The sequence below is a fragment of the Callithrix jacchus genome, chromosome 1 (genome assembly GCF_049354715.1).
Source record: "Callithrix jacchus isolate 240 chromosome 1, calJac240_pri, whole genome shotgun sequence".
NCBI classification, from domain to species: domain Eukaryota; kingdom Metazoa; phylum Chordata; class Mammalia; order Primates; family Cebidae; genus Callithrix; species Callithrix jacchus.
The window spans coordinates 145,610,422-145,636,222 of NC_133502.1; the positions used below are offsets into that span (position 1 = coordinate 145,610,422).

The 25,801-nt window shown below is 37.6% G+C and overlaps 1 protein-coding gene across 7 annotated transcripts in view; it reads left to right on the top strand.

Annotated features, from left to right (window-relative positions):
- The window catches only part of TDRD7 (tudor domain containing 7), an 82,121-nt gene that overhangs the window by 50,741 nt on the left and 5,579 nt on the right, over positions 1-25,801 (top strand). For 6 of the 7 annotated variants that reach the window (XM_078372896.1, XM_078372902.1, XM_078372908.1 and 3 more), the window contains 9 exons: positions 1,833-2,019; positions 7,516-7,627; positions 9,257-9,459; positions 10,492-10,626; positions 12,395-12,481; positions 15,438-15,572; positions 17,738-17,848; positions 19,688-20,190; positions 23,939-24,099. In XM_078372896.1, coding sequence (XP_078229022.1) covers positions 1,833-2,019; positions 7,516-7,627; positions 9,257-9,459; positions 10,492-10,626; positions 12,395-12,481; positions 15,438-15,572; positions 17,738-17,848; positions 19,688-20,190; positions 23,939-24,099 — 1,634 coding nt within the window. The remainder of the gene's footprint in view (positions 1-1,832; positions 2,020-7,515; positions 7,628-9,256; positions 9,460-10,491; positions 10,627-12,394; positions 12,482-15,437; positions 15,573-17,737; positions 17,849-19,687; positions 20,191-23,938; positions 24,100-25,801) is intronic. The other variant, XM_008999844.5, reaches the window with a different exon arrangement.

Sequence of the window (25,801 nt, forward strand, 5' to 3'; positions counted from 1 at the left end):
TTGGCCTATGCATCATTCTTTGCCCCTCTTGCTCAGGTAATTCAGGGACAATATATGACCTCATTCTTTTCATTACCCACTCTCATACCAACTGTAATGTCAGTCCTGCACTCTGCCCCATCCAACACCCTCTGTCTTCCTCCTGTTTGTGCAGCCCTCCTTCTCTCCTGGCTGCTTAAGAGAACAGAAGTTGCCTGCACATCCCAAGCCACTTCTCATCACCTTCTTCCCTTCTGGCAGGAGCCTGTGGTTGGCAGACCACCACATCAGGGCTGCAGCCCAGGCTTCTGCCAGTTGAGCACCCAGGGCTATGTAGCAGCACTAGGGGGCAGCCCAGTCTAGGTCCCGGGAAATGGGCACTTCTGGAGGACTTCAGAGTCAAGAGTGCAGCAGCATTCCAGGCAGTGCCTTAATATTTGCAAAGCTCAAGACATTTAAATGACAGTAGCTGGCTCAGTGGCACATACACATCCTCCCAACTATTCAGCAGGCTGAGGTGAGAGGATCGCTTGATCCCAGGAGTCTAGCCTAGGTAACATAGCAGTGAAGCCGTCTCCAAAAAAAAAAAATTAAATTTAAACGATAATAGTAGGGCAAAACTTCTGCAGCTATTTTTGAAGCCAATATGCACATAATATTTCATTTTAAAATAGCCATTGTACATTGTTTCCATTTGTGTAGGACTTTCTGCAGTGTTTTTTTCCCCCCTAGTAATGAATAGGTTGAATATGGCATCGTCTGCCTGGCTGATAATTACCAAAAATACATAGAAATAGTCCTAAAGGAGCCATTTCTTAGAGCTGTACAGACCACTTGGGGCCTGGGTAAAACCTGGAACAATAAAAAGAACAATGTTATTGTGGCATCTCCCCTGTCTCCCTGGCCAAATGATGCTGGTGCTGTTAGAGTATAGCCTTCCAGCTAAAAAGGCCTTAATCCTATAGCTGGGGCAGCTTCTGTTACGTGACCCAAACTTGATTTGCCAGGTTTTACACCCTGGAAGGAGACCCTTGATGAAGTCATCTCTGAGGACATAAGTACAAGAAAACAGTAACCTGTTTTGGTAACATGAACTGGCACAAGCCGACCACAGTTATCAACAGTAGAAAACTGTAAAAGAGAATAAGAACATAATCCTGAAAAATATATATATATTTATAAGCATACAGTTTTAGAGACATTTGGCTAGAATATGCTACTTTTAATCGTATCAGAAGGATTTGTTGTAATTTGTCAAATTGTTTAGTAAGTTTGGAAAGGGTGTCACATTGTTGTGTTTAGTGTACTTAAAGCTTTGTTTTTTCTCTAGGAAAATTTCATTGCTTTTCAAAGCTTGACCCAGCCTTAGTTAGGGCAAAACTAAGTGCTAGATTCTCTTCTTAGTAATCTGTAAAGATTTCCAGCAGCCTTAATCAAGATCCAGCGTCGACCCTTGCTTCTGGCCTCCAGGCCTCCCTTGGCATCTCCATTTTCCATGTTTCTTCCTCTCCTCTCTGCCTGACTCTTTTCTCAGCCTTGTCCTTCCTGAGGACACCATCACTGCTTCCTATTATGCCCTCATTCTCTGGATTGCTTCAGATTTCCTTTGTTGTGGGATATGTTGAACCAAACATTTGCTGTGTTGTTTGGTGTGTGTTTTGTGCAATCTCCATAATCCCTTCTTTTCCAAGAGGTAACTATTCACTGAATACATGTTCTTCTCCCTGTTGATGTAAGCAAGTCTGAGGCTGGAACCAAAGATGGCAGCAGAGAAAACAGAAGAACATAAATGAATTCCTATTGCTTTTCTTCTAGGTTGCTTGATTTGTGTTCTCTTCTTTTAACTGATTCAGATATGTGGGCAAAGACTATTCAGCTGCTCAGGAATTAATGGAAGATGAGATGAAGGAATATTACAGTAAGAATCCTAAGGTCACACCAGTCCAGGCTGTGCATGTTGGGCAGTTGCTGGCCATAAATGCTGAGGAGGATGCCTGGTTACGGGCACAGGTCATCTCAACAGAAGAGAACAAAATAAAGGCAAGCACTGTTTACTTTGTCATAGCATCATGGACACAAATACCTTATTCTTCAAATGTAAATGTTGTATCCTATAACTATATGTAGTTTTCAATGGAAGTTTAAAAGATAGTATCTGTAAAAGGTTATCCCTGCCAGCCTTTGAATTCATGGTAGTCATACTATCTCAAGTTTTAGTTAAAAAAAATAAATTCTCCATGGGAGTGTCCATAACCCATTATCCAAGCAGGGAGACACTTCCTATCCCAGGGGATGTACAATGACTACTGACCAAGCTCTGTGGGCCTCTTATCAAGGCCAGTACTTTGGAGTGAGGGAAACCATAAGACCACAGGAGACAATTCTTCCTCTCCTTCTTCTGTAGCCTAGACACAGGTCCTTCTCCATAGCTGCTCCTGGCATAGCCCTCTTTATCCTCTCAGAAAGGCCAGTGGGCCCTTTTGCCTCTCTCTTCCATCAACAGACTCTTAAGACTTCTGGGCTTGGCTACATTCATGGATATCAGCCCCTGCCCTTTGCCTCTTCATACCGTGAATCCAGAGACCAAGACACAGTTTCCCCAAGAGCGGCAGTATCTCAGGGCCTTGGAACTCCCGGATAAAATGCAGAGAAATTATGTATTAGCTCCATGTACTGTGTGGTCAGTTGTCCTAGTCTACTTTTAATGTGTTTCTTCTATCTTGGTGGAAGCTGTGTGTCTGTTTGGAATTTATCCTTTGAATATTGGGTGTGCTACTTTATACAGATTTTGGAGGGAGAGAAAGTCTTTTCCTTCTTGATTGTTAAGATGTCTCCCTTCCCTAAAGAGAAATGTGCTTTAAGACTTGGGTTCAATACTGTCTTTCACGATGGGAAGGACACTGTGTAGAAGGGTAATCCTAGTTCTCCACTTCTATAGTCCCTTGTATTTATATGGAGCAATCTTGGATCATGAGGGAAACATGTCTAAGATCTTTCAGTTTTCTCTAGATTTTGCAAGAAAGGGAATATGCTTCTATTTCTGCAGCCTCTGTTCCATAACACAAAACCTTATTCCATGGGTCACTGTCAGCTGCCAGCCAGTAATCCCATATGTGTCACTGAGTGCAAATGACCAGTCCCTGACCCAGGCTTAAGTCCATCAGTTATTGGCCACTGAACCCCCTGCCTCAGATGGGAGTTGGGAGGTCAGAAAGGGATACTGCTGTTTCTTAAGCAGGTTGCTCAACAGGAGAGGCCCCGACCCTCTCCAGAAGTAAGCTCACCCAACCACCAAGCCACCCTTTCCCATTTGCAGAGCCATTTAGGAAGTTTCCTAGCCAAATCTACAGAGGCACAAATGTTAAGTAATTTGGCTGAGTTTAAAAACCTGAAAATTGGAAAAATAGCTTGGCAGTTTCTTATAAACACTTAGCATATGATCCATAAGGCCCACAAGGTATCTTGTACATACATGTGTGTTGGGGCATTATTATTAATAGCCCCAAACTGGACACAGCCCAAATGTTCGCCAACAGGTGAATCATAGAAATGAGTTATAGTTTATTCATATAGTGGAACTCTGTTCAACAATAAAAAGGAATTAACTACTGATATGAACAGTTTCATGGACAAATCTCACAGACTTTGTGCTGAGCAAAGAAGCCAGGCACAAGAGAGTACTGTTGTATGATTTCATACAAATGATATATAGTAACAGGTAAAATTCATCTGCAGTGATAGAAATCAGATCACCGGTTGCCTGGGACAGGAGGAGGAGGGGGGCTAATTGCAAAGTTGCCGGCAAGAGGGAACTTTTTGGGGTGATGTAAATGGTCTATGTGTTGATTATGGTGATAATTATATGGATGTATACATTGGTCAAAGCCCATCAAAGTATATTGTAAACAGGTATCTTTTATTCAGTGTAAGTTATATTTGGATAAAGTTTGAAACAAATGTGGAAGAAGCTAAGGACCACGATGATCACTGGACCAGTGGAGAACACAGGGCTTAGACACTAGTCCAGAGTCTGCCTGTATTTGGGTGTGTGCCTTTGGTCAAGTCCCTTCACTCCTCTGGGTCTCTAGTTGATAATAGATAACTATCCCTAAACGTTCCTAGATGAACTTCTATTTCCTGGCCATTTCTCTCCCCTGGCCCTTAGGAAGTTCAACAAAAGCTAACCTATTTTAAGGCACAGGGATTTCTTATGAAGAGAAGAATCATACATAAATCCTAGTGACACATTAACAGTGTAACAATATTTACAATAAATAATGCAGGTATTCCACAAGGGTATCACCCAATCTGAAGGCTATAGGGCAGTCACTTCCTTTTCTCCCTTCCTCCTCCTACTTTGGGTCTTCAAGCTCTCGTGTTAGATAGAACTGAGTCTCAGCTCTGCCATTTTTAGCTGTGTGGCCTTAGGAAAGTTGTTTAACTTCCCTGATTGTTTATCTGTAAATTCAGATAGTCACACCATGTTGTAACTGCCTGATACACTTTTTCACTATTCTGGAGCCAGGAACAAAACAGACAAGTCCTTGTAGTCAAGAAGCTTACATTCTAGTGAGAAAAGACAGATGATAAGTGTACAATAAACATACAAAACAATTTTAGTACAATGAAGGAAATAACCAAGGTACTATGATAGAAAATAACTCTGAAGGAAGAGATAGGCAGAGTGATGTGATCTTATTTAGATGCTTCAGAAATCATTCTGAGACTGTTTTGGGGAGCAGATTGTATTATAGTAGGGCACAGAAGGAAAGTAATACTGGTTAGCTGGCTATCATAATAGCCAGCTACCTTGTCACCTGGATTAGTGAAGATGGAGGTAGTAGAAGAGATTCAGGATATATTTGGAGGTAGAACTGACAGGTCAATAACTTGTTAGAAGTGGGTGGTAAGCAAAAGAGAAGATTCAAGATAGCTACTGGGTTTGGGGCTTGAGCAATTGACTGGATATTGGTGCCATTGTTGAAATTGGGAAGTCAGAGAGAAAAACCATTATGAAGAACAATTCAGAATTTCGTAGGACCAGCTAGGTTTGAGAATGGCTATCAGATGTCACATGGATGAATTTGGAGCTCAGAAGCAGTTAGGACTGGAGATGTGTCAGGTTGGGAGGTATCAGCGTACAGGTGCTATGTGAAGTCACGGGATGAAATGGGATCACCTAGAAAGAGAATACACTTAGGAGGAGGGGCCTAGGGCTAAGTCCTAAAACCCTTCAGCATTTACATGGAGGCATAAGGGGAGCAGAGAAGCATGCAAAGATGGCCAAAGAAGAAAAACCAAGAGAGTGGTATCACAGAAGCCAGAAAAAGGAAGCGTCTCTCGTAGAAGGGAGCAACAATTATTGGCTTGTCGTGAAGTATAAAAAAGGTGGCTTGGTATCTTGTGCAGTAGCAAGCTCTTGTGACAGCAGTGATTGTAGCAATCTGGGCCTGAACTTGTTCCCCATATTCCCATGAAGCTGACAGAGACTATTTCTCCCTTTATTTGGAGAAACCCTAGCTACTTAGCACCAGTCTTGCTTCACTTGAATTGAATTTTGGCTGGTGGTGGATACCGATTCCCTCTTTGCCTTCCCTGTCAGATCCTTGGTGAGTAGGAGAAACCAGGATGATGTGATCACCCACTGAGGCTGGTGCCAGTTTGGCCTAATCGAGGCCCCACATCCCAGGGGTGTCTGTTGGATGATAGGTGATGCTGGGAGACCTTTGGCCACTTGATGGTGCCAGAGAACCAGGAGTAGACTGGGGCCTCATGCCAGGATTATGTGATTACTGGCCCTGATCCCAGGACATTAGAGAGAAAGAGAGATTACTGAGCACTCACAGAATGAAGGACACAGGGGAGGGTGTGGTGAGAGTCACACTGGACAATGCATGGACAGGTGTTTTATAAACTGCAGTTGCCATACAAATATGTGATATTATGACTAAAAACAAGGAAGAAAAGAAACAAGCTACAAACAGTTCAGAAACACTTTGAAGCTTTTGGAGCAGTTATTCTTTAATCTGTTCTTGCACTAAGAATACATTCTGAATTTCCCAGGAGTCATGATTTTGCATGCTATGTCCTATTGTCAGACCATGTTATCTCCATTTTGGGCCTGGGAAGAACAGAGTCTAAGTTGTAGATGGTGATAGCTATTAAAGGAAATGAGAGCTGCCTGACTCCTGAGGCCTATGAGAAGCAAAGACAGGTGCTAATTTAGGATTGGAGAAATAGACTTGTGCACTTAAACGGCCAGCTGCCTTATGTGCAGCTCTGCCAGCAATCTAGGCCTAAGTCAGTGTTGAGTCAGATATGGATTCTAAGAGATGATCTTTCTGATATGGTATAGACATCCCCACAGGCTCACTTATCACATGGCCAGGGAATGGAGTTAATGGTGTCTTCTGCTTTTTTCCCTTAGATTCTCTGCAGGGGAGGGCTTTTGTTTTGTGTGTCTAGTACTATAATCTAGATACTAAGAAGCTGGCCTATGGACTTTATTTTCAGGGAGGAAGTGAAAGAAACCTACTTCATGTTACTTGGTATTTCTTAGCCAAGACTTTGCCCTGGTTTTTGTTGTTCTTTTGTTTTTGTTTGCTTTTTAAAAAAATAACCAGCATTTGCTTTAATTAGAGATGTTGCATAGTAGGTTTTCAACATTTTCCCTTAGATTCTTAGTTACCATCCTAAACCATAGCTTAATGTTTCTAGATTTTTATTTTTCTCAAAAAAAGGCTTTGTGTTTAGATAATCCTTTTAAACTGAAGGTTCTATAAATACTCTTAAAAATAATATTCAGGCTCTTAATAATCTGTTCTAATGGTGAGAAAAAGTCAAGCAGGTTTCTGCAAACACAGACCTCTGTCCAGCAGACTTAGGGCCTTTTGCTGAGTTGGATGAAGGCCCAACCCAGCTTCACACCCTGGAAAAAAATAGGTACACCTATTTTTCAGTTTAGAATTCCATGTTGTTCAGCTGTGATACTATGGTTGTCATTGACGAAGCATCTCGGTCCCTGGAAGCACAGTAGCTGAGAGCAGCCATCACAAATGCTGCTTTGGGGATTTAGAATCTGATAAATACTGCAAGGATGATGCCTGCTATAGAAACAAATACTGCTGTCTAGGGAACGGGTGGAAGTGTGTAACTCAAAAAAGAATAAGCTGAAGCAGGCGTTATGATATTAATGAAAGTACCAAAGGGGAGGGGAGCAGAGCTGGCAGAACCAGGTAGATATGCTGCTGAGAGACTGCAAAAGCAAGGTGGCAGGGCTGAGCAGTCTTGTCCTCCCATTGAAGGGGTAGAGTGAGGTAGAGAACTGGGGCCTGGAACCAGTAGCCCTGGTTTCCTTGGTCTCAGCTTCAGCCTTTCTCTTCTGTGGTAAGTCAGAGGCACCTCCGCAGCTTTTTCCAGGTGCCACTGTACCACTCAGCTTGCTGATTATGGAATAAAATTGAGCCAATCAAGTGTATCAAATGAATTTTTTAAAGAGAGGATAAAGAACTAAATGGTTTTTTTTTAAATCATTAGGTATGCTATGTTGACTATGGTTTTAGTGAAAATGTTGAAAAGAGCAAAGCATACAAATTAAACCCGAAGTTTTGTTCACTCTCATTTCAAGCTACAAAATGTAAGCTTGCAGGTAAGAGGAACTTTTTTTATAACTCCTCCATTTCGATAGGTTATTACCACTATACTTTTGGATGGTTGAATATAAAATGGACTAAGTATCTTGTGTTATCATGTGTTATTTCTTGAAAGGTTTAAATAAATTCATGTCAAATGTGTTTTTATAAGATATCATTATAAAAATGTTCTGTTTTTATATTTTATGTTATATGTAAAATCTTACTATATTTTATTATAAAAATGTCTATTAGCCATCTTGAAAGGATTTTTCTTGTTCTAACTGCCCTAGTGACAATTGATAGAGGCCCTGTTTCATGACATTTGATCAGTTTCAGTACATTGTTCGGCGTGCTGCTAAGTGACTCTCAGCCCCTTTCCTGCTGAGATGGACTGTGGTGATGCTCAGGACTGACACACCCTCATGCACCCAAGCATGAGTTTGATTACAGGTCACGTGCAGTTTCTTGCATAGTAGATGTATCTTGTCCTTTTCCTTCCTCCTAGATTAGGAAACAGAGGAATCCACTTGAATGAAACTTAAAGGACAGAGGACACACTGGTCGTGTTCATGATAAAAAAAAAAAGGGGGGGCATTCAAATATGCACCATGCCAGGGGAGCTTGAGTCAAATGCAGAAAATAATCATAATTATTTCATGAAAATTAGTACTCTGAAGAAATTCCTCCTTCCCAGCGGGATGAATTCTTATGTCACAGGAGCCGGGTTTGACTCTTATCTGTGAGAAAAACCTGAAGAAATTTTTAAAACTTAGTAAAAACTTTTAGAAGTTGGTTTTGAAAAGAATGTACCAAGAGCATAGGACAGGATTTCGGGTGTTGAAATTAAATGTTTGAGAAAAATTCAAAGTTATATGTCTGGAGAACAGAACAAGACGAAGAAAAAACTTAGGAGGAGTCTGAATTTTAGCTTGTGGATTTAAAGTAGGAAAATATAGAAATAGGCAGCATAGTACCATTAGGGAAAATATGAACTAGTTTTTATTAGTTTAATACATTAACTTAGAATTGTCATATGTGTTATATGGAACTACAATTTTCCAAGAATTTAAAGAGTAGGTGGACTACAACAAAATTCACCTAATACCTGTGTTATGTTAAACACTGTTTAATCTCTCTTTAATAAATCAGAAGGTTCTTTGGCATCCTAAGAGTCATAATGGCATACTTTTTTAAAAAAAAGAAACAATGGTGATTGTCTCAATTTCCAATAAATATGTGTTCATTTTATAAGAAAAAAATTGTATATGTAGGAAGTGCATTACAAACATATGACTGGAAGACATGACTGATAGCTTCTCATATGTATTAGTCTTTTTGTTTTAAATATGTGTTCATGTATAAAGTCAAGACTGTTTCTCCCAAGATAGAAATTCTGATTATCCATTTTTCTGCTTGTTTTAAGAATGCCTGCCTTAGTGTATCGTTCAAAAGGGCATTCACATTATATTTTTTAAAACCCAAGAGGTAAGATAAAGATTATAAAACAAAGCTTTCATATAAAATTGAATAATTTTGCAGTAGGCTTATAATTTTGATACTGGTCAAAAAAGACACAATTCATGTATTCATCTTGAAATGATTTTGCTAATTAAGTAGAAATTAAAAGATTCAATATTTTTCAGGCTTGGAAGTCCTAAGCGATGACCCTGATCTAGTGAAGGTGGTTGAATCTTTAACTTGTGGAAAGATCTTTGCAGTGGAAATACTTGACAAAGCTGATATTCCACTTGTTGTTCTGTATGATACCTCAGGAGAAGATGATATCAATATCAATGCCTCCTGCTTGAAGGCTATATGTGACAAGTCACTAGAAGTTCACCTGCAGGTACCACTGTGATCACTGTTGCTTGTTACACATATTGTATGAGAGAAAATCACCAGAATATTATACATTTTAGACTAACAACTGATTGAGACAGATTACATCTACATTGAGGGGGGAAAATGTAGGCAGTGGGGCTGGAAAGGAAAAAAAAGTACCAAAACATTCAGAGTAATTGTTTCTTAGGAATCGGGTTTTTTATTTTCCAGTTCCTGCAGTGAGCATCTATTGATTTTATATGAGATTATTTTGTAAGATAATACGGAAAAATAACACAAAAGAAGGGTCAATGAAGATGTTTATGGACCCCCAAAAAATTGGGTCTATGAAGATGTTTATTACTTGCTTTAACATTTTATTAACTTTTTTTAAATGTGAAGAACATAAATGTCCCCAAAGAAGGAAGCCTTTAAATAAATTATAGAACATCTACTCAAGAGAATAGGATGAGATGTTAAAAATGGTCATTTTAAAGACTTCATAGAAACTGTGGGAAAACTTTTGTTTTAATAAGTAAAATGACTGTGAATGTCTTTATTCACATTTATTATGGTTTGGCTAAAAATCGGTAAAATTAAATATTTATTTTGATTATGATTTTTAAAAATTATTTAAATTCATGTGGCCTGTGGACATAGGTTAGAAAGTAGGCTGATGGATTTGATTTTGTGAGAATTTATTTTAACTTCTGTTAATATTGCAAAACATGGTTTATGTAATTCTTTTTCTAAATAAATGGGGATAAAATAAACCAATATTAAAGATATTTTTAGCCTTTCAGACAATGGAATGTGGGAATGTATGCACAATGTCTATTTTGTGCTTGACACAATGATATTAGTTATTTCTTTTAAAAAGAGAATAATTCAAATTAGTTTTGTACATTTAAGCTATAAATTGCATCTCATCTTACGTATACTCTAAGATTTTAAAATGCAAAGACTTATAATGGGATGTTTAGGTAGATACCCTTTAGGTAGGTAAGAGCTGCATTCTGTTCTAAAGCATTCATGAGATGTCCTTTGTCTGTTATAGGTTGACGCCATGTACACAAATGTCAAAGTGACTAATATTTGCTCTGATGGGACACTCTACTGCCAGGTGCCTTGTAAGGGTCTGAACAAGCTCAATGACCTTCTACATAAAATAGAAGACTACTTCCATTGCAAGGTATAGCAGAACCTCTTCTACCTCTAAAATTAGCCCTAAAATTACAAACAAGAGTAATTTACTAAATGGTGTAAATATGAAGAATTTTTTAGTAGTCTGAAATGGAATCTCTAGAATAATAGGTAAGAGCTCTGGATTTCAGAGCTTTAAAAGGAGAACACAACACTGGTTTCTGCATTGTAAAATGAAGATAGCAGTAGTGTTTATCCTAGGATTGTCCTGAGGACACTGTACCTGGCATATAGTAAGTGCTCAGCAATCAGTAAATGTGTTATTTATAAGATGCAGTTGATGATCCCCCAGTGCGGCTGCCTGTGACTGTCTTCTAGAGCCAGCTGACTCTTCTGCCTCAGGCAAGGAGAAACCTTAGAATTTAGAAGGAGAATAAAACTTTCTTCCTTAATTCTGCCTTCATCTTTCTCTGCAGACATCACTCCTTGAGCTCTTATGGACCCCGAGAACCTGCCACCTGATAAATGTGGTTCTGCGTTTCAAATTGTATTAATAAACTCCTTATCCTTTAATTCTAGTATTTCTGAATCAAGCTCTGTAGAGGTTTTATTGTGTTTTAAGTTTCTAAAAAGGTTTCCTTACCTCCATTAAGACATTATGGTTGTATTTCAGAATATGCTATGGTTTTCAAATCACTAAGCCCTACTGCCACTTCTGCCCTTACCCCCTCATCCCTGGAAGTGAACCCTTCCCTCTAACCCACAAAGCACATCAGGCACCTCAGGGCATTTATGTTCAGGTTTGTATTTTAGCTGTTTGGGTACTTACTTGCCTTTGTAGAATGTGTGGTTCTTGAGAGCATAGACTATGCCTTACCAATTTTCTGCATCCCTTACAGTACCTAATCTAGTGTGTTATGTAGAATATGTATGCCAAAATATGCCCTGAATTAGGTTAAATCTGCATTTAAAGTATAGTCTGGAATTGAGACATTCCTGTAGCTTTATCTTGTTCTGTGTTACAGAGGTTTAATTTTAAGTCTACCTTGGAAAAATCTGAAACCCCCTAGCTTGGCTGATCTGAAACCACCCAGCTTGGCTCATTCCAGAGACTGATTTGTATAGATGTTGTCCTTATAACCTATGGCGGTGAAAAGGACTCAATATTTCCTACTGCATTTGTAACCTAAGTGAGACGGTGCCTTTGGGGAGTGTAGAAACACACACCCTGAACAGAAAGAGACCATGGACAGGTATCCCCAACTTCAAACTATAGCTGAAGAGGAAGATGAGGGGACTTCATCTTTATAGCTGTGATTTGTTGATATTTAACTGGCACTGACATACATATTTATGTTGATAACATTTCTCTTGTTTTGGAATTAAAATGTTATCTTTGTATCTAAATGTGAAGAGATGAAAAGAATAGGCCTTTCAGATGACTAGCACAACCTCCTCACTTTTCATCCATGTTGCTCTCCTTTTTGTCAGGTTCAACACGTCTCATCTTGTGTAATTGATGGAGCCAGTGCCTAAACGAATCATAATGATCTCTATGCTAATGTTTTTAGACATTTTAACAATGCTGTTTTATGAGCCATGTGCATGTAGGGAGAGTAAACTACTGACATCAACTAATGTATGAGTAACAAGGCAAAAGTTTTATAACACTGTGTATTTACTGCATCCATTGCAGTGCGCTCCCTGTGGGCATGTGGGTTAAGTCTGCCAGTGCCATAGTGATCTGTTTTTCTAATGGTGTAGCAATGTGCTCTTTGCTAAGAGTAATAAGAGTATCATGCATTTCTGTTTTGTAGCACATGACCTCTGAGTGCTTTGTTTCATTACCCTTCTGTGGGAAAATCTGCCTCTTCCGTTGCAAAGGAAAATGGTTACGAGTGGAGGTAAAAATCAGTCACTTGGCTTTTTCATCTTAACTTATTGTGAAATATTTCAAATATACATGTAGGTTTTTAAAAAAAATTGGAATAAACAGTCACAGATTCATCATCAGTTTATGAAATAAAACATGACCAGTATGGTTGAAGTTTTCTGACTGAAGTTACGGTCAAAGTTTACATCTTGCTCCTGCCTCCACTCCCAGTTTTGTGTTGTTTTTTTCTCATTCTTACTTGTTTATATTATTACTGCATTTGTACCTATAGACACACACTTTTATTATATGTTTTTAATGTTTAGATAGTAGAAATATATTAATGAATATGTGTATAGAATATAAAAGTAAATGAATAAATATAACTAAATGAATAAATATTTTCATACTTGAAGTGGTAAGATATATTGGTCATGCTTTTTCATGATGTTTGTGAGATTCATTCATGTTGACATGTGCAGCTCTAGTTCATTTATTTTTACTGCTGTATGATTCAACAGTATAAATATGCAGCATTATCACTCCATCTTCTGGATGATGAATATTTAGATTGTTCCTAATTTTGTGAACCTTCCTTTCCGTGTCTTCCAGGGTACATACATAGGAATAGAGTTTCTAGGTATTGGGAATGTGTATCTTTAACTTTACTAGATCTTGCTTAATTGTTCTTCAAATTTGCTCTTCCATTGAGAGTATATCCCTTTAAGAACTGTGGCTTCATGGGGCAATCTCAGATCCTCCCTCCTTCCTGCCTGGATCTAAGGCCATGTATCCTTGCCCAGGACAATTTTGGCCTTAATGTTCACATACTCTTCTATTTCTAATCACTCACAATTGTCATATTTTCTTGCAAGCTCAGTTATTAACTTGAAAGGAGGTTTGTTATGGTGTATCTTGTGTTTCTATATGTTTTTTAAAAGGCAGGTTTTGGATTTTTGTGATTGATTTTCCTCCCTCCCTCCATCTAGTTTGAGGTGGATCACACCTTAAATCTCAGCACTTTGGGAGGCCAAGGCAGGAGTATCACTTGATATCAGGAGTTTGAGACCAGCCTTGGCAAACTAGTGAGATACTATCTCTACAAAACCAAAAAAATAAAAATAAATTAAAAATAAAACAAAAGCCTTAAAAAATTAAGAAAAAAACAATGGGCTTGTTTATTTTTTTCTTTTTTTTCCCTTTGATACAGAGGTTCTTAACCTAGGTGCAAGGACTTCTACTTTCAGGGGGTCCCTCAACTTTCCTGGAATTGTTGCAAATTGTGTGTGTGCTTGTGTTATATATTTTGGGGGAAATGTATGCATAATTTTTATAACATTCTTAACCCCCCGCAAGATAAGAATCATTGCTTTATTGAATTTTTAAATGCTACACAGCAACATTTTGATAACTTAATTGTATTGATTTTTTTATTATTTAAATAAAATGATTATGTCTACTTTAACAAAAGTAGCAGTTTTGAAGTAATTACTGCTATTAATGTGAATGTATATCAGAAGGCTGAAATCTTGGGTCATATGACCAAGGGTTATATGCCTAGGTATAAACTTCAAAAACATGACTCATTGAAAAGACATTGGCATTCTTCATATCCTAAAGCTCTGTGTTATTTAGTTTAAAATATATAAATGTATGAATACGAAATTTTTTAACTTTTTATTTTGAAATAATTTTACTGTTGCAAAAATAGGATAAAGAGGTCTCGTTGGCCTTTTGCCATCTGCAAATGTTAGCATCTATATAACCACTGCATAATTATCAAATTCAGGAAATTGACACAATACAAAACCATTAGTTAATCCACAGAACTTACATTTCCTGAATTGTCCCACAAAGTCCTTTTTCTGGTCCAGCATCCAATCCCAGATCCTACATTGCCTTTAGTTGGTGTGCCTTCTTAGTATCCTCCAGCCTGGCAGTTACTCAGTCTTTCTTTTGCTGTTCCTGACTTTTGAAGAATAGCACTGTTTTTTAAAGTATCTCACAGTTTGAGTATCCTCATGTTTCTCACAGTTTGAGTATCCTCATGTTTAAATTAGGTTATGCATTTTTGGCAAAAAGAAGCCTTCTCGGTGTATGTCCAAATACTTTAGATAAATTCCTAGTATTATTTTTATTATTATCAAATTATGTATTGTATGCCTTCAACATAGACAGAAGGTTTGAGTACGCATTCTCTTAGTGATGTATGGAAAGTCAGGGAAGAAAAAGTAATTAGTGAAAAGCAGATCCCGTATTTAATTTTGTATTTATTTCTGATAGTTATACAAATAAGTGCAAAGGTAATCACTGTTTTGACCCCAAAACAATAGTTTTTCCCTTATATTTTAATATTTTGGAGAACTGACTGTATCTTATCATCAGCAACATATAATATGTATCAAATAATTTTATAATAAATCATGTCCTAGAATTGGAGAAATAATAAATATATTTTACTGTTTATTATCAGCTTGCTGATTAGATTAACTCGATGTTGAAAGCGATTCTACTCTAAAAGAATATTTAGTAGGCCAGGTGTGGTGGCTTATGCCTATAACCCAGCACTTTGGGAGGCTGAGATGGGTGGATCATTTGAGGTCAGGAGTTTGAGACCAGTGTGGCCAACATGGTGAAACCCACCATGTCTCTACTAAAAATACAAAAAATCAGCTGGGTGTGGTGACAGAAACCTGTAATCCCAGCTACTTGGGAGGCTGAGGCAGGAGAATAGCTTGAACCCAGCAGGTGGAGGTTTCAGCAAGCTGAGATCGTTGCACTGCACTCCAGCCTGAGCAACAGAGTGACACTCCATCTCAAAAAAAAAAGAATAGTAAATAAATACATTTTAAATTAAGGGAAAATTTTAACACTGATAGTCTGTTGCTTTTAATATGCAGTTCAAGATTGTACAAAATGTAATTGCACAGAAGCATTTTGGTCTTTTGAATATGCTCATAAATTAGCCAACACTTATCTCATTTCAGATCACAAACGTTCACAGCAGTCGGGCTCTTGATGTTCAGTTCCTGGACTCTGGCACTGTGACATCTGTAAAAGTGTCAGAGCTCAGGGAAATTCCACCTCGGTTTCTACAAGAAATGATTGCAATACCACCTCAGGTACAATGTTGCCAGCCTGGGAGATTTGCTGGAACAGATTTGAATGTGTTCATCTTATTGTAAGATGCCTTCTCAGTTTTGATCTCATTAGTTAGTTTTTAAGAACATTGGAAGTTTTCCAAATGTGATTGTCTACTGGTTTTCAGAAGTAAAATGTGGCTGACTTAGACAAGACCAGTCATATTTACAGAGTCCTGCTTGAGAAAGGTTTGTTTTCAGGAACATCCAGTCAGTAAGCTGTGTTGTCCAGTTACAGGTTCCATTTTGAAATGACATGCCAGTACCAACTTCTACACAGTTCCAGGATATTGTGTATAAATGTTTATTTTTAAAGTTTATAGTTTAATTAGGTAACCATTTTCTTTGGAAATCTGTTTAGACACATTTTTTCAATGATTTTCCCCCCATACATTTTAATTAAAAGATTAACTTCAGCTGATTCTTTCCTTATTTGTGAATGTTCAGATCATAAGGATTTTGAATATTTTGAATTGTTTAGAACTACTCATTACCTTTAGGAGAAGTAGAGGATTTGTGCAGAAATTAATATCTTTAAAAAATAGAACTATTCAGCATTCTACAACTTCAAAATGCCCATTTACTAATATTTTCAAGAAGACATCTTTTGCCATCAAACTCAGTGAATAAAACATTGTTCATAATCAGCATGGCTTTTGACATGTCTCTCCCTCCCATCACCATTGCTTTTTCTAGCCATGACTATTACAGAGAAGCTTTTTTCAAAATCATTTTACTGTCTATTGCTCAGCCATAATTCTGGAAATTGATAGACCTTTAAGTGCTAGTCTGACTTAATACCACTTATTGGAACAACCATGCAGGGCCAGCCTTACCTAGAAAGGATACCCTGGGCTGGAGGGCAGTTGGGAATCTGTCCCACCACTCTGACGATCCGAAAGTCCGCAACAGTACCACTTATATGCTACAGCATTAACCATCACTGAACTTTTCTTTTCATAATCTTATCTAGGTTTATTATCTGACAGATGTGAAGACTGTTGGTTGAGAGAACTTTAAAAGCCAGCTAGTCCAAGCCTCTGGCTCACAGCATCTCCCCAAGATCATAGTACCAAACCAATGGATTGTCAGCCAAAGCCAACCCTTAAATAATGAGTTTTGGCTCTTGGCCCTTACAGTATTTTAAAAATGTGAATTGGTTGCCAGGATTTTAAAATTAGAAAATTTCACACAAAAAATTCCTACTTGTAGCTTCTCTCTTGACAAATTGGAAAATCTGACGCTGCTACGCACTCTTTTTTTGTGGGGCAGTGCTCCTTGGGAGTGTGGAGACTTCAGTGCTGGCCCCATCGGGCCTGCCCCACTCCCTCATTGCCTGCCCAGCAGATATTCAAGTGTGCTGCCTCTCTACCCAGAAAGGAATGAGAGGCTTAGATCCCCTAGGGAGAAAGGCAGGAAGGAGGGGAAGGGGCTCAGAGAAGAAAAGTAATCCTGGAACTGGGTTTCACCCCTTTCACAAAATTGCTTTTGTCTATTTGAGTTTGCTTGAAGCTGGAGGAAATTCCTAAGTTCACCTTTTAGCCTCTGCTGTAGCCGTTCTACAGATGCTTATATAGTGGTGGTAGGAGCTAAAAAGCACTGGGGAAAAGGAGGCTTTTAGGGACCTGTGGATTTCAGTTCTCTCACCCTCCTTAATTCTCATTACAACCTCCTTCAAAAGGCAAGCAAATGTGCCTGGTACCCACGAGGTACTCAGGAAATGCTGAATGAAGCAACAGGAGTCAGATTTCCTCCAAATGACAATTTTTTTTTAAGTTGGGCTACAGGGTAGACTTTGATAAAAGTCCCAACCCTGTCTTTGCAACTTTGGTATCTTATATAGTCTTTCTGAGTCCATTTCCCCATCTGTGAAATGGGGCTGCCACATGCGGAAATATTGTACAGTGTGAAGTATATGGAGTGCTGGGGGTTAGCCCTGGCTCATATAGGAGTAAAGACAATGGTGTTTATAGAAATAGAGTTGGAGCATAGCAGATCCTCAAACCAGGAACTGTGATTGTCATTATTAGCTGTTGTTGCTTGCTGTCTATCTCTGTAACATTTGATTTGTAGGAAAATATTAACATTACTCATAACTAGGTATTTTAACATGGTGTGTTCACTTTTTTATCATATTTTCTTTCCAGGCCATTAAGTGCTGTTTAGCAGATCTTCCACAATCTATTGGCATGTGGACACCAGATGCTGTGCTTTGGTTAAGAGATTCTGTTTTGAATTGCTGGGACTGTAGCATTAAGGTTAGTTATCTTATTAGCCTGATAGATTTAGAAAGGGAGCTGGCAGCCGTCAGGGCTCATTTAGTTTTTGTGAAGGAATTTTATCTCACTATAAAATGGATGCTTCCACATCTAACACATTTTTTATATTCAGTTCATTGGCTCCATGTGTAGCTGTAAGATATTTTATGGTTTAATTCTTTTTTTATTTAAGAAGTTATCCTATGTCTCCAGTATTATTTTTAAACCCTTCTTATACTTTTTTCCATTATTAATATACCAGAGCTGGTTCTCCACTTCTATTTTGCTTCATGATAAGGAATTAAGTCTTCAACAAAGAGACCAGATATCTCTTGATAAATGTTTCTGAAGATCGTTTAAATAAATCCTTTATTTCTTTTTTATTCATAAAATAGAATATAAACAAATCATTTGTTTATAATTGTGGTGTTTAGCCTTTTTCCTAAAGTTTATTTAATCTGCTGTACTTATTTCATTACCTCTTGTTTCTCTTTCTGTACTTTCGCATCTTTAAATCAGAAACATTGCTCATATTTCCAAGAATACAAACTTAAGAAGATAATTTTTTCTCTGTTAACTGATGAAAATTGCATTATTGTTTTATATAAACATTTAAAATGAAATGTCCTTGAAAATTATCTTCATGAAGACCTCCAAATTATTCTAGCTAGCACCAATTTTTCTGTCTTTATATTCCTCTGGGGTTTATTATGTACAGTTACATGTTTAATTATGTGCTATGTCATATTCTTCAGTTGTCACATAATACTGTTTTTTTCAGCTACTCTTTAAGCTCCTAAAGCCAGGATATTGGATGATTACTCAATACAAATACTTTTTGCTTATTTTTAAAACTGTACTTCTATATCATAAATATCAAAATGAATTTGCAGTCAGTATTTGATTAGTACTTCAGAGGAAGAATTTAATAGAGTCATCTTGTTGGAAAAAACATTTAAGTAAATTACTGTAGATGGATTGCCTTGCTGTTATCTCCCTCTCTCCAGGCCTATGTTCCTGCCTTTCATTTCTGTCCCTATTTGGTAAAACATAGACATATCTGATTTTTATCATTCCTAAGATAAACCAGAGTTGCCGATGAGAATAGCCCATAGTCACCTAGCCCCTTGGGACACACAGCAATACAGTCCCAATTATTAATGTATGGTATTTTCATACAAACACCCCTCAGGCAGAAAGAATTAAGGTGGTTAGGTAGTCAGAAGGTCTCCTGGGCAAAAAGTGTAAAACTAATTTTGACCCATTCGGTGAAGCTCGCTTCCTCTTATTTTCCCCAGGTCCCTCTCCTCCCATGTAATTGGAAATGGGGAAAGGGGAGAGGATATAAACTAGGATCAGAAAAAGAATTTGAAAGAGAGTTGTTTTCAGATATGGTGGATGTCAGAGCTTTTTTCTTCCCTTCCCAGTCTTGAGGATACACCAGCCTTAAGCAGAATGCTCATAAATCATTTTGCCATCATTGTGATTGTTTTTTATTGTTGCCGGGTGATGAGTACATGGAGGTTTCATCATACTTACAATTTCTACTTTAAGTGTTTTGAAATGTCATTGAACTATTTTAATCATGATATATAGAATCCCTTTCTCTCAATGATAATGACCTATAGCAAGTTATAGTTTTCTCAGTACATTTCTCTCTATTTTGACTTAGAGCCCATTCATTGCCAAGCTGTGATAATTTATCTTTCCTTAAATAAAATGGATTTTAGCAAGTTTTTTTGGCAAAATACTGTATTTTAATGATTAAGGTTACTATAACTGCCTCTAAAAATTTAATGTGAACCTGTATTTCTTATATTGTTTTTGTATTTTCCAAAGGTTACAAAAGTGGATGAAACCAGAGGGATTGCACATGTTTATTTATTTACCCCTGAGAACTTCCCTGATCCTCATCGCAGTATTAATCTCCAGATTACAAATGCAGACTTGTGGAAGCATCAGAAGGATGTGTTTTTGAGTGCCATATCCAGTGGAGCTGGCTCTCCCGACAGCAAAAATGGCAACATGCCTGTGTCAGGCAACACTGGAGAGAATATCAGAAAGAACCTCACAGATGTCATCAAAAAGTCTATGGTAGACCACACCGGCTCTTTCTCCACGGAGGAACTACCACCTCCTGTCCTCTTGTCAAAACCAGGGGAACACATGGATGTGTACATACCTGTGGCCTGTCACCCAGGCTACTTCGTCATCCAGCCTTGGCAGGAGATACATAAATTGGAAGTTCTGATGGAAGAGATGATTCTCTATTACAGCGTGTCTGAAGAGCGCCACATAGCAGTGGAAAAAGACCAAGTGTATGCTGCAAAAGTGGAAAATAAGTAGGTGCTTGAACAAAGCATTTTATTCTACTCCTAAGAAAAATGTGTAAAATGAGGCCAGTCTTAATCTCGTCAGGGGGACTTTGAACTGTACAAATGGGAATTTTAAATATGAAACAAACCCAGTAATTTTTGCAGTTTTCTAATATTTAAAACGATGCCATTTATCAAAAATATATTGGCCATATTCCTGTTAAAACCCAGTTATATAACTAAAATGAAAATTTATATATTTTTTTTCTATTTTTATATTAGGAAAATATTTTTATTTAGAAAATAATCAGGTTTTTTTTCATTTAATGACTTTTTATTTTAAAAATAAAATGTTTATTGTGGAAAATTTTAAAAATACAAAAAAGCATAAGAAATTAAAATCAACCACCCACACATAGTACTTGTTAAAGTACTTATGTATTTCCTCTACTTTTATATGTGCATATTTATATAGTCTATATACTTTGTACTTGCTTTTTCATCTAACATTATGCCGTGAACATTTTTCCATGTGATAAAATTTCTTCAGGAATCCTTATAATGGTTATTTTAATTATGACATACAGAATTTCTTTCTCCCAATGAAATCATAATTTACGTACCATTTTATTTTGTTATGTAAGGTTTTTTCTCCTGTATTTTTCACTATTATAAGAGTGAACATAAATCTTTGCATTTCTGATTATTTATTTGTGGGATAGATTCCTAGAAGGAAAATCACTTGTTGGAAGATGACAACACTCTTGCTTTATGTTGTCAGCTGCATCCTGGCATCTTTGCCATCTTTCATCATGAGCAACAATGCTTATTTCACTACACTTTGGCCTGGGGGTTGTGAGAACATACTTTCTTACAGTTCTTTAGCACATCAGTCTTTTTTCTAATATTTTCACTCTTGAATCCACAGCCCCCTTCCCAAAGCCCTACAGGATATGCTGGCTTCATCCAAGTGAAGCCCAGACACCCCACTCTCCACTCAGGCCATGAAGCCTTGGGAAATGACACAATGCCCTGTCCTGTTCCTTTGCCAGCTTGCTTAGGAGAAATGAACAAGCTTATTTGTTGATGCTGAACTCAAAGAACAGTCACCCCCCACAACACACACACCCCAAAACTCAGTTTAAAAGGTCAGACTGCTTATTTTTTATATGAAATGTTTTCTTTCTTAAGACAGCAAACATAGGCATATATAAAATTTTGTCATTTTCATGGGAGAAAAAGCCTAATTTTTAACTCTCAAAAGTGAAGAGTATAATAGCTCTCATTTTGAAAAAAACATACAGCTTGTATGTCATAAGCTTTTCATCTTTAAAAAAACATTTTTACTGTCATGTTATTTATGACTGCCAGCATAAATGAGTCTAATTCAGTTTGCATAGGTTGCCTCAATCAGAACTCTTTGTAAGATAATTAAATCACAATTAAAAACCAAACTAATGTCATCATTTTCTGGGGGGCAGATTAATGATGATTAAAGATGAGGAGATCTTCCTTGGAGCAAAGGGGCTGGGTAGGAAGGAAAACACATAAACTGGAGACCTACAGTATTAGCCCTCACGCTCCCCATTCTGCCCTCCATGGCTTTGAAGGCTTCTGCCTTGGGACTCCTGGATTTCAGTTAATTTGTCCTGGATAATCAAGGGATGTTTTGTATATAAAAACAGATAAAATGATGTTTTTTAATTTCATGAACTGAATCAATATAAAATGTTTAGAGCTTCTGTCTTTCTTAAGACTCTGGGCTATATACTAAACCTTCTTCCCAACTATGGTAAATTAAGACTTAGGAATTTTAGAAACATTTTTATTACAGTGGTTTCCAAATCTATCTCAGCATAGGAATAACTTGGAAAATGTATTAAAAATGCACATTCTTCTTCCTTACCCCAGGCATTCTGAATCACACTCTCTGCAGGTAGAGCTCCAGAATCTCAGTTTTTAACGACTTATAGGTGATGTCAATACTGAAATTTAGTTATCTAGTCAAAACTGAAGCTTTTACTTAAGGTACTAGTTTTGAAAGTTGAAAACTAAATAGAAATACAACACATCAGTTTTCGACTGTCTCTTCACTAGTCTGTACCACCTATTTATAGACTAAAAACACAGACCACCACCAATTTGCCCTGTACAATTTTAAGATGATGCTATTGGTGGAAACCAAGTGTATCTCCTTTTGTACTTACACAGATTAGCAACCTATACTGAAAATATTTCCACATGTGAAAATTTCTCTTCAGTTTGGTCTGAAGTTCTTATTATAGTAGCTTGTCTTCATTTCAATAATAGTGATGATAACTATCCTTTGCCGAGTGCCTATTATTAGCCAAGTAATGTCCTAGGCAATGTCCATATATTATTTCTGTAAGTGAATTTACATTAAATATTAAACAGGTGACACAACTGGAAAATGGCCCAGATGGGATTCCAGTTCAGCTCTATTTGGCCCCCAGCGCTTATGTACATACTATGTATCCTTTCTGTGTCCCAGTTGTCTGTGGGACTCATGGAGTATTGCTTGCTGCACTTTGAGCCTGTCTGAAGGTTCCTGGAGTTCCCTCAGAAGCCCCCAGTCACAGTGTTGAAAGCTGATCTTTTTGTTTTGGGGTTTCTCTGTAGTTCATCCTATAGCAGCTGCATAGGTTTCCTATACTAGGTGTTTATCGGTCCATTCCCGCCAGCGCCAGTCCAGCAGTGTGTTGCAGTACAGGGCCTGCTGTTCTGGTGGGCTTCTGGCTTCTGGCTGGTAAACCTGTTCCAGAGAATGACTGACCATGCCACCTGAACTACAGTCCAATTTACACCATTCAGCAGCAGAGACCACCTCCATAGACACTTTCTTTTAGCTGTTATGAACAATCTTCCTTTCCTTCATGTAGTAATACTTTTTAATCATGTATTTGAGACTATAGAACTTTAAAATGATCTTTCATATATTAACCGTGAAGTCCAGGCTTTTCTCATTTTAATGATGTTGATGTAGGTTCAGTGGGGATAAGTAGATTCATGTGGATTTGCTTCTGGTGCCTTGAGCTCCAGATCTGAAGCCATACTCCACTTCCCTCATATTCTTCTACGTTTTCCAGGTTCTTTATTTTAGGTGTTGGGTTGAATCTTGTGTTTTGTTCTTTTTTTAATGTCTTTGTCTTAATTAAAATTGCAAACTTTTTTGTCCAAAACTTATTTGATCTGCTCCCAGCCTGCCTTCCTAGTCTGACTTCTCTTCCATTTTTCCGTGCATTCTATACTGGAAGGTTTGCTCTGCTCCAAAACACCATGCCCTCTCCAGTCCTCTGTGCCTTTCTTCTCAAGCATTTCTTCAGCCCCAGCTGGTCCTGCTTGCCTCTCTCTTTCCATCTTTCAAACATGTACCATATCCAGACATGTGACCATCTTCTGTCAACCCTCCTTCAGTGAAGGGATCCCCTGGCTTTGTCCTGATCATCTTCCATGGTGTTTGTTTCATTCTACTTAATGATGGTTGGCAGTTTATGTGTCTGTTTCCTTCACTAACTCCATGAGGCCCATAAAAGTCTCTTGAATGAGCAAATTCTATTAAATAAGACAGTGGCAAAGCAGAGAAGAATAACCTTTGGAAAAAGAAGCAGGAAATGTGTTTAAAACCTTTTATGACAATATAGTTTTTTCATAACCATGATTTACATTAATTTTTCTTTTTATCATAAAATATTTCTTGCCCTTAAAGGAGATATTGATATGTTTTCTCTTCCTTTTTAATCTAATGTACATCTAGGTGGCACAGGGTGCTTTTAAAAGGAATCCTGACCAATGGACTGGTATCTGTGTATGAGCTGGATTATGGTAAACACGAATTAGTCAACATAAGAAAAGTACAGCCCCTAGTGGACATGTTCCGGAAGCTGCCCTTCCAAGCAGTCACAGCTCAACTTGCAGGTAATTTCTGTGGAATCTGAACTCATGCTGCAACAATGCAATATTGTCATTTTGTCCTGGGTACTTAGGAAGTACTGAATCATTGGCCTCTTGAGTTTGGGTATGTTAGATTTTTGCTTTTTTGCACTAAAAATATTGCAACTGCAATGGAAATAATTTTAATGATCTGTTAAAGTCATGCTCCACCACATCTGCTGTTTCTTTTTTCCTTACTCCTTCTGTCTCTGGTTTCAAGCATATTTCTAAAACTGTAATCTTAGTACAGGCATAATACTGCATTCTGCTTTTCTTCATCTAGTATTGTTTTCTAATGCTTTTCTGGGTGGTTTTATGGTTTTCCTACCTATTTTTTAATGGATGCAAAATATTCTGTTTAATCAGTACTTCCCTATTGTTGAACATTTTTATTGTAATATCAAGAAAAACCCTGTATCTTTATACTAGCTAAAACAAACAAAAAAATGGAAACAACCTATTATAATAACCAATAGGAAGATCATACTTTATTATTATTATTATTGCATAAATTATAATACATCTACATAATAGAGTATTACACAATCTTAAAACATTCCTGGGTCATGGAATATATGACCATCTTCATGACCAAGTGAGTTTCCAGTTTGCAACACAACTAACAGCATACAAGTGAGCAATTTCACCACATTTACATCAGCCTCTTATCATTAAAATGTAAGAAGCCAATTTAATGATACCTCTTTGTAATGTTGTCTAATGAGACTTCCCTTTTATCTTTTGTGAAAGCAGTACAACTGTTGATGGCTCCCCTGTGAACCCCTACCATTATGTAGCATTAGCAGAGGGTTTTGAGGACAAAAGAGCTGAAGCGTGATTCCCTGATCCCTTTGCCGCTGCCCACAGTCCTTAGCACCTTGCCCCATGTGTGGAACACAGTGACAGAAATTGACCAGCTTTTATTGGAAAGCTATATATTGTCTTATTTTGAAATATTTGCCAGCTTCTCTGTGTCTTCCTACTAGAATTCAAAGGAAATTCCCATGGTAATTGGATATAAAGCAAAATTAACACTTTTATGTAGCATGGCCACCAGTTAGTCTGCTTTAGACTCAACCCTTCTTCACATTTAATGTTTTGGTTTGTTGTTTTTTTTTCATTTTCACTTTCTAATGTTCAGGTTTTGCTAACAACACGTTTTGTTAAATGTGACAGTTATAGTCCCCAGAGAAGGCTTCTCTGTGAAGAATGAGTGCATGGTACCATCATCCCCATCACCAGCATTGTGGCTAAGAGTTATTTGTACTTGTGGTATGCTAGGCGCTCCACCAGTCACTTTAGATCTATCTTCCTGTTTAATATATGCATTCAGTGCTACAAATTTCTGTCTAAGTACAGCTTTTGCTGCATCCCACAAACTTTGATGTGCTATATTTTCATTTAGCTCAAAATACTTTTTCTCTTGAAAAGTATCCTTTGACCCATGTGTTATTTAGGATTATGCTTAATCTCTATGTATTTGGGGATTTTCCAGCTATCTTTCTGTTACTGGTTTCTGATTTAATTCCATTGTAGTCTGAGAGAAAACATTGTATTATTTTTAAGTTGTTAATGTGTGTTTTATTCCCAAAATGTGGCCTGTCTTGGTGAATGTTCCATGTGAGCTCGAGAAGAGTGTATAATCTGCTGTTTTTGGGAAGTAGTCTGTAGATGTCAATTACATCCA